The sequence below is a fragment of the Propithecus coquereli genome, unplaced genomic scaffold (assembly GCF_000956105.1).
Source record: "Propithecus coquereli isolate 6110/MARCELLA unplaced genomic scaffold, Pcoq_1.0 Scaffold27, whole genome shotgun sequence".
NCBI classification, from domain to species: Eukaryota; Metazoa; Chordata; class Mammalia; order Primates; family Indriidae; genus Propithecus; species Propithecus coquereli.
Window position 1 is genome coordinate 1,811,789 of NW_012148285.1, and position 9,212 is coordinate 1,821,000.

Here is a 9,212-nt window from a genome sequence, read left to right on the forward strand (position 1 = left end):
GTTTAAACAAAATATGGTTTTGTAAAGGCCCTTGAAGTCCTTTTGCCCTCCCATCTTACACCCTAAAGCCTGCCCTGGAAGGAATTCCTCTCAATCCCTAGAAGGGGTTCATGTCTGCCATATAGTAGGCACTCAATAAATATTCTCTGAACAGGTAAATAAATGCTCAGACTTCATTTGGCCTCAGACCTCTGGACTCCCCCGTGCCCCACAATTGGCCCCTTTTGCTGGTAGAGAGAAAACTTTTGCCCAGAAGTCAGGGGACACCTACTTTTGGGGACATGGTGCACTCCTGGACTGTGTGGGTTGAAGTACTCCCCCGCAGGAGTGGGTTCCCTTAACCTGGGCTCTGCTCCTTGTTGGCCAACTGAGCACTGTCACTGTTTCCACGACCTGCCCCTCCCTTGCTTTGTTTCAGTTTATAGCTCACTCTGGCTTGAAAACAGTATTGGCTTTTGCTACCATGTTGTACTTCCCTCTTCTCCTTCAGGATTAAGGCACCTGGAGATACTAACCAGAGACAAACCCCAGCAGTAATTTTTCTTTCTTCAAATTGACAGTAGAATCCATAGAATCCCAGGACTCCTAAACCATGTTTAGCTCCAAGAGCAGAGTTGCAAACTCAGGTGCTTAGGGGGCCAAGAAGGGACTGTGGCCACCTGGCCCTGAATGTGGGGAATGTGGGTCCAGCATTACCAAATGTTGTGATTTTTTTTATGTTCTAATTTTTTAAAAAATCAATTTTATGAGAACTCTTCAATTTTTAAATGTTAGAAACTAAGTTTAAAAAAATTAAACCCTTGTAAGCCCTCAGAGCACAGCCATGAGCTGGTACCGGGGCAATTGTGCCTGTCTTACTAGGCGGAGCGGTGCGCGTCAGAGGACTTTGGTGAGCCAGGGCAGTGGCATGGGAGCATTTCCTGCAGGAACTTTCCTGGAATCTGATTCCAGGGTTGAGCCCCTGCCCCCTTCCTGACACCCAGCCCCCATGCCCTGCCCAAGAGAAGTGGTTCCTCACCCCAGAACATAAAGCACAGGCTCTGTCCTCCGCATGCTAGGACTTAGTTCTCCGGGTCTACAGGGAAGTGGAGTCTGAGAGGTGGAATCTGAAGCTGCCGGGGGTGTCTGAGGATCTGGGGCCACATGAGCAGTGGGGTCAGACCTCTCATGCCCTCTGTCCCCGAGCTGGAACGGGTCTGGAAAAATCAGATTTACCCACATCTTTGGGAGGTCAGGGCATCAGGGTGGGGGCGGGGGTTCCCAGCCTCTCTGTTTCTTAAATTCACTCTTAGGGAGAGACAGCTCCTTGCCAGTCTTGGGGGGAACCAGAGGACTCCCTGACCTGGGGAGCCTTAAATGAATCCAGGAGCCCCAGGGACACAACTATTAATATTAATAAGACCTTCAGAAGCCCTGTGTGTTGGAAAGAATGATCCTGCCCCTCCCCCGGCAAAGCAACCTCCTTCCTGTAAGGACAACTGCGATGCTGTCTTTGAACCGTCAAATATCAAAATCTTCCCACAAAATGCATCTTCCCATTTTTCTGTTTTGGGGTGCCTGCTTTGCTGGTATCACGAATCCGTGCTGGGTAAGGCAATCAACAGTAGCTGGCATTGCAGATCTGGGAGTCACCTCCTGGCCAGGAGCAGGTGCAGCCCAGGCTTGGGACCCCAGACCCGGAACCCTCGAAGCCAGGAACCCTGTAGGGCTACAGCTACACGGGGAACGGGATCTGGGAGGGACTTCCTGTTGTCCCTAATCCCAGTCTCCACTTGGCTCCCCCGCCCGCCCGGTGCAGGCTGCGGAGACTCCCTTCCCCGAGCAGGGGGCCCTGCTCCCTCCACCCCGGTGAGAAGGGGGTGCTGGGGAGGGCGCCTGGATCCTGAGACCCGCACAGGTGATCAGCTTGCAGGAGAAGACGTGGTCAAAGGTGGAAGGCTTTGGGTTGGCAGGAGAGAAGGGGGCCAGGACCTGGGTGTGGGAAGAATGACATCGTCTGCGGGGACAGTGAGCAGGATGGATGTGGCTGCAGCTGCAGGGGGGGCTCCTGAGAGTGGGCAGGATGATTTCTGAATCTCGGGTGCAGCTGAGTCAGGCGAGGGCACAGAGGGCCTTGGATGCCTCTGGCTTTGACGGGTGGGGCCCCACCAGCACCTGTCTTGTAGGGTCTCTGCAGAACTTTCTGCTCCTGGTGACAGGAAATGCTGATTCTGATTTAGCCCAGCTTTCCCTGAGCCAGCTGCACTGTGATGCAGGCTCCTGCTTCAGCGACTAAGGGGACAATACATTAGCATTCTTGCAAAAGGAGGAACCAAACACATCGTAGAAAGTGAGACCGTTGGATAGGGTCTGGGAGACTTTATTTCTGATTGGGACCAGGGAGCTCTGGTCCTCTTGGGGATTTTCTGGGCACTGTGGAGGTGTCTAGGAAGCACTGGCTGATTCCTTTCTGTTCTTCCAGGCTGCTGGCCAGAAGCTGGAGGGAGAAACAACTCAGCTGTTCTTTCTAGCTCTGAAATAGAAAATGTCTGCAGATGGCGGAGGCATCCGGGCCACCCAGGACAAGGAGCGAGCCCAGGAGGTATGGACAGGCCAGGTGAAGGAGGCCATGGAAGGGCCTGGAATGGGTCTTCAAGGCAGGGGCAGGGCTGGTGGATGGGGGCATTGGGGATGGGGGTTAAAAGAAGGTGGCAAGACAGAAATACCCTCCATCTGGAATTGACAGTGTAACTGTTTTGCTTTGCTTGGGGAATTTTGTAGTCAGTGGCCACATGGGATAGCAGGGGGGCTATGCGGTGAGGGTCTCTCTCTGAACAGTGCTCAAAGCACAGGGAAGCTTTATTCTACTCCCCCACTCCCCTCTACCTGGGACCACATCTCCTCATCTCTCTGGGTCTGAGCTTCCAGTTCTTTCTATGCCTGGTGCCTGTGTGTGTGTGTAATTACCACCTGCAGGGGACCAGGGTCTCCGGGCTTGGAGTCAGAGGAGTATGAGTCAGCTGCAGGCCAGGTGCGTGACCTTGGGCAAGTCCCCTGGCCCATGGGAACCAGGTGTGTCATCTGTAAATGTGGATCATGTGCCTGCTGTTCCCACCTGTCTCGCCAGGTCACTGGAGGCTCGAAGGAGATAATGGGCACGAGTCCTGCGTAGGCAGTTCATCAGCCCGTGACAGGTTGTTATTGCAGCACGTGAAACAAGAACACCCCCGACAACTAGAAGCTACATCAGAGAAACCTGTATCCTCTCAACCAGTACTGCCCATGGTTGTAAACAGAAATGCAAATCAAGTATACGTTCTTGTTTTGATACCATGGAAGTACAAAGAATGGTTACCCCTGCTCAGATTGCCTTCCACAATGACTTCGTATGCCTTGAACATGCCGACACTCTCTGCTGATGTTGGGTTCTGTCAAGTACACACAAGTACAGTGATAATTACCAGTGCTGCTCTGTGTTTATCCAGAACTTTCCTGAGCAGGCAGCTCTTTCTCACTCATTATCTGTGTGTACCTCATTACTGCTCTGGGCAGGTGGCAGAGCAGAGGCGTTCCGGAGGCTGCCCGCCTGGCCAGGGCTGTCACTGCGTCTGGCCCCTGGGCACCCTGACTCCTGGCCTGGTTCTTTCCCTTAAAGACCCGGCAGATGGCGGGTGGAGGAGTAGATTTGAGTCCTGAGCAGAAGGCTGGCCAGGGCCCATGAGGCCTCCCAGTGCAAGGGAAATGACTTTCCCAGAGCTTTTGAGCTACATGATCGAGGGCTGTTGTCTGATTGCTGAGCCTGGCTGCATTAGTGTCCTGTGGCTGTGTCCTGTGGCTGCCGTAAAAAGCTTCACTCACTGGGTGAAAACCAGAATTTACTCACAGTCCTGGAGGCTGAAGTCCACAACCGAGGTGGTGGCAGGGCCACCCTCCCTGCTGAGGCTCTCGGGGAAGACCCTTCCTCGCCTCTTCCAGCTCCTGGGGGCCCCTGGTGTTGCTTGGCCTCCTATCACTCCCCTCTCTGCTTCCTTCTCTGGGTCTCTGTGTCCTCTCCTATTCTTACAAGGACTTAAGTCTAATTCTATTTTGGGCCCACTCTAAATCTGGGATGACTAATTACCTCTGTAGAGACCCTTTTCCCAAATAAGGTCACATTCTGAGGTTCAGAGTGGACATGGATTTTAGGGGACATTCTTCAAGCCACTACACCTGGTTTTCTCCTATACTAAAAACCAGCCGTCCACACTGCCGTGTCCTGGGTAAGGCTTGAGTTGAGAAGAGGTAACTGCCCTTGGGGCACCTTGCCTACCTGCACTGTGGCAGCGGCTGGAGGGGTTTCCCTCCCTTGTCCCCATCCTCGCTGGGCCGAGCAGGAGAGGACAAAGCAAGGCCAGTCCTTCGTGCTGTGCCCTCTATCAGGCTGTCTGTCCTGCTGGGCCCCAGGCACGCAGCTCTGGGTGTGCCTCCCCCTCTCCACCACTCGCTGATGGGGCTGTTGTTTCCAGGTCCCAGGCCATGGGCATCCTTGTCAGGAAATGCTTTCTGGGTCAGAGGAGATGGTGCCTTTGGGAGCCGCTTGGGAGTCACCGCACATTAAGATGGAGCCAGAAGAGCCGCACCCCGAGGGGGTGTCGCAGGAGGACAGGGCTCGAGGCACATGGGGCTGGGCGCCCCTAAGTCATGGATCTAAAGAGAAAGCTCTCTTCTTGCCTGGTGGAGGTAGGAAGGGGCGTGGAGGGTGGAGGTTCAGGTGGGGTTGAGGGGCTCTGCACCTGGAGGGGTTGGGGTTGGCCTCCCAGCCCCTGGCACCTTCACAGTGGTTTGACGCTCTTCTTGGATTGGGTTGGGGGCGGGGTTTGAGGCAGCAGGAGCAGCAGTCCAGAGGGACAAGCTGGTCACCCTGAGAACCCCTCTCCTCTCACAGCCCTCCCGTCCTCCCGGATCCCAGTGCTTTCCCGAGAGGGGAGGACCAGAGACCGGCAGATGGCCGCGGCGCTCCTCACTGCCTGGTCCCAGGTGAGTGGCCTTTCCCCAGCCCTGCATATGGGCTTAGCCCATCCTGCACCTGCGGGCTTGGTGCATGAAGCCCCGACCCCGCTGACCTTCCCACGTGGAGCCGAGCCCATGGCTCGGGGCTCTTACTGTAGGGCCGCTTGAGTGGCCGCCTGAGTGTTCTCTCCAGGCTCGGGGCCCACGCTCAGGCCCGGCCACGCTGGAGGAAGAGCAGGAGGAGGTAGAGACACGGGCTTCCTGCCTGGGAACTGTCCCCTGCATCTGAGCTGGGGTGGGGCTGTGTGCACATCCTGCGTGTTAGCTGTGGTCCCTGAAAATACTGCTTGGCTCTCACCCCCCGCCTGCCTCAAGAAAAGCCATCCTTGAGTGGCTTTCCTGTGTCACCATCAGATGCGAGTGGCAGCCTCACTTGAGACAGCAGGTTGGGAGTCTGGGTCTCGAAACACGTGTTGGTGTCCTTATGTCCCTCCACTGTGTCCATGGCACATCCTGCAGAGTGGACATTTTGCATTGTTCAGATGCCAGTGACCTTTGAGGACGTGGCTCTGTACCTCTCCCGAGAGGAGTGGGGACGGCTGGACCACGCGCAGCAGAACTTCTACAGGGACGTCCTGCAGAAGAGAAACGGGCTGTCCTTGGGTAAGAGCTCGCCTGGTGGGGGCCTGGGGGTCAGAGAAGGGGGGCCTGCCCTGCCATCCCCTCCCTCCCATCCTCACCCTGGTCCCGCTCATCGTCCACTAGACAGCACTGTTCTAAGGAACCTTCCTCGGTGATGGAATGTTCTGCATCTTGCTAGTACAGTAGCCACGAGCCAAATTGGCTGTTGCACACTTGAAACGTGGGTAGAGCAATTGAGTTTTTAAATTTTCCTTAATTTTAGTCAGCTCCAATTAGAGTTTAAATAGCCACACGTGGCTCGCGGCTACCGTATTGGACAGCGCTGGTCCAGAGACGCTGCTTTTCTTTGGTTCTGGGAGAGTGCTCACTTATTCCCGTAGTTTTACCTTCCGTCTCCAAGCCCCAACTCCAGAGATGTCTGAGCAGAAAGCTCAGCTCTGGGGCCTGGGGCTGCTTGCCCCGGAGGGAAATGGCGTCGGCCAGATCCCCAGGCCCTGCAGACTCTGCTGTGGCCATCTGCTCTGAGGAGCGTGTGCTCTTCTCAGACGGGCCTCAGTCCCCTCGGTTTCTGCATGGTAAGTATTTAAGTCCCAGAGCTTTTGACTCCTCAGTTTCGGACTCAGTAGTTTTCTTGACAGAATTTTGTGACGTCTTATGGAAAAATCAGAGTGTTCACTCATTCGCTGTCATTCACTCAGTCGACACACAGCTATCGCATACCTGCTAGTGCCGGCAGAATCCTGGGGGCTTGGCAGTTCCACCCCGTGGCTTCACTGGTGGTCCCGAGACCCTCACTGGCCCACACCAGCCGCCCGCTCACTCCTTTAATTAGTTCAGGTTTGCTCACCGCCCGTTGTTAACATTCCCCAGGGCCCAGACCAACAAGTCCAGGCAAGTCCTGGGAGATCAGAGGGAACTTAGCATCCATTTGCAGCCCCACTGCAGGCCTCACGGACACCCCAAACCACCCGGTTGGTCTGGTGCGTTTCTTTCCTCCCTCGGGTGCTGGACGCCAGGGCCCCTCTGCCCTCTTCCCGACTCTACCAAAATTCCCAGGGCCCGTCAGCCCAGGACTTGGCAAATGGGGAGACTTCTTGGTCACCAGCGGCCCTGGCCCTCTTACCCCAGCCCCTCCCACTTGGCTTCTATGCCCCCTTCCCCGAGTACTCCTCAGGTGCGTGTGCAGGATCGAGACCTTTGTCCTGTTTCTGACAGTGCTGGCCCCACCACTTGGGGGCTGTGGTGACATAAAGACGTTGCCGGCCTGACCTGGCCCAGCTCCTCCCCCTTGAATTCGGCTGCTGTTCAGAGAACCGGGAGACAGGCCCAGCTCAGCCCTGGGAAGAGATGCTCTGGTGTCCCCTCCCTGACGCGGGGACAGACCTTCTTGCCCACAGGGATTTCTTGAGTCCTGCTTTACTTCACCCCACGTTTCCACAGCCTCACCCCTGTCTTGCCCCATCCCTTTTTGGGGGGATGATATCTACGGCGGGGCAGCCCGGAAGGTCCGTGATGAGCACAGTGTGTCTTTCCGGGCAGGGTTCCCCTTCAGCAGGCCTTGCTGGGTCCCCCAAGTCCAGGGCAAGGGCGAGGCCTCGAGCTCAAGCCAGCAGAGAGATGAGCCGGAGGAGAGAGGCGTGAGCACAGGTGAGGGATGCATGGGCACCTTGTTCTGGGGAAGTGAGGGGTGGGCAGTGTCATTCCCAGGTGCCCCTTGTCGACATGGCCTTCTGTGTGCTTTCTGTGGGTGTGACACTGACCCTTCCTGGGGCAGGGCTGCCGGACCCCTCCTCTGTAGAGGGTGGCTCTTGCTTCCAGGCTTCTCCTTGGGCCTGTGTCCTTTTTAGTCTCCCAGACTCCTGCGCCCACCTTGAGCTGGACCTTCCCCACCCTACCGCCATGTCCCTTAGGAAAGCTGCTCTCCACTGGAAACCCTCTTTCTCTCTCCAGGAGCCCTCGAGGTGGGACAGGAGGAGCTGACCCTGTCTGTGGCAGCCCCTGGGGATGTGAAGCCCTTCAGAACCAGGGCAGGCCGGGCCCAGGGTGTCCTGCTGTGCCGGCAGCAAGCAGCCAGCGGCCAGAGCTCAGGGCCGGATGGAGACGCTGGGCAGCCGGGTGCCCCAGAAGACGGGCAGCCAAATCCAGCCCTGCCGGACACCAGTGCCCTGAAGCCGCGGGAGGGCCACGTCCCAGAGAAACGCAGCGAAGAGGAGAAGGGTACCCTAGAGAGTGGCGAGGAGGGCCTTGCCCCCCACGGCGACGCGGGCAAGAAGACATACAAGTGCGAGCAGTGCGGCAAGGGCTTCAGCTGGCACTCGCACCTGGTCACGCACCGGCGCACGCACACGGGCGAGAAGCCCTACGCCTGCACGGACTGCGGCAAGCGCTTCGGCCGCAGCTCGCACCTCATCCAGCACCAGATCATCCACACGGGCGAGAAGCCCTACACCTGCCCCGCCTGCCGAAAGAGCTTCAGCCACCACTCGACGCTGATCCAGCACCAGCGCATCCACACCGGCGAGAAGCCCTACGTGTGCGACCGCTGCGCCAAGCGCTTCACTCGCCGCTCGGACCTGGTCACCCACCAGGGCACCCACACGGGTGCCAAGCCGCACAAGTGCCCCATCTGCGGCAAGTGCTTCACGCAGAGCTCGGCGCTGGTCACCCACCAGCGCACCCACACGGGGGTCAAGCCCTACCCGTGCCCCGAGTGCGGCAAGTGCTTCAGCCAGCGCTCCAACCTCATTGCGCACAACCGCACGCACACGGGCGAGAAGCCCTACCACTGCCTCGACTGCGGCAAGAGCTTCAGCCACAGCTCGCACCTCACCGCCCACCAGCGCACCCACCGCGGCGTCCGGCCCTACGCCTGCCCGCTCTGCGGCAAGAGCTTCAGCCGGCGCTCCAACCTTCACCGGCACGAGAAGATCCACACCTCGGGGCCCAAGGCCCTGGCCATGCTGATGCTGGGGGCGGCAGCGGGGGCTCTGGCTGCACCCCCACCTGCTCCCACCTAGGAGGCCAGGAGGGAGGGGCCGGGGCACCCAGGAACGCTGGGACCCCCGCAGGAGTGGAGGCCCCCGGGAGGAGTGAGAGGGTGTGGGAAGGCAGCTGGGAGGATCAGGCATGGGGTGGGGCAAGGCGATATGGGAGGGGTGAGGGTGAGGAGGGGCAGACTCTCTAGGTGCACATTAAAGGCCTTGGACTTCAAGCGCTGGCCTACAGCTCTGTCTTATGGGGCATGGCACTCGACCCCCTCCTCTAAGCATGGTGGGGGTTCCGGGCCAACCTTGTGCCCTCATTCAGGCATCCTTGAGTTACTGCTTTTGGCTTGGACACCCCCAGCCGTGACCAAAGGGATTGGGGTCCCTTTTGCCTAAGGCCCATTCCAGAGTGTTGGGGAAATAAATCGACAAGCAGGCTGGGTGCCTTGGCTCACGCCTGTAATCCTAGCACTTCGGGAGGCCGAGGCAGGAGGATCACTTGAGCTCAGGAGTCCAAGACCAGCCTGATCAAGAGTGAGACCCCAACTCTCCTAAAAATAGAAAAATTAGCCGGGCCTCAGGGAGTGCACCTGTAGTCCCAGCTACTCTGGAGGCTGA

General features: G+C 57.7%; 1 protein-coding gene across 1 annotated transcript; it reads left to right on the top strand.

Moving 5' to 3' along the window:
• Positions 1-2,461: 2,461 nt before the first annotated feature.
• ZNF205 (zinc finger protein 205) lies at positions 2,462-8,821 on the top strand. The gene is made up of 6 exons (XM_012647580.1): positions 2,462-2,581; positions 4,485-4,698; positions 4,904-4,995; positions 5,511-5,631; positions 7,150-7,257; positions 7,561-8,821. Exons 1-6 carry the CDS (start codon positions 2,525-2,527, stop codon positions 8,625-8,627), a joined length of 1,659 nt encoding a protein of 552 aa, XP_012503034.1. The 5' UTR covers positions 2,462-2,524; the 3' UTR covers positions 8,628-8,821.
• The last annotated feature ends 391 nt before the right edge of the window (positions 8,822-9,212 follow it).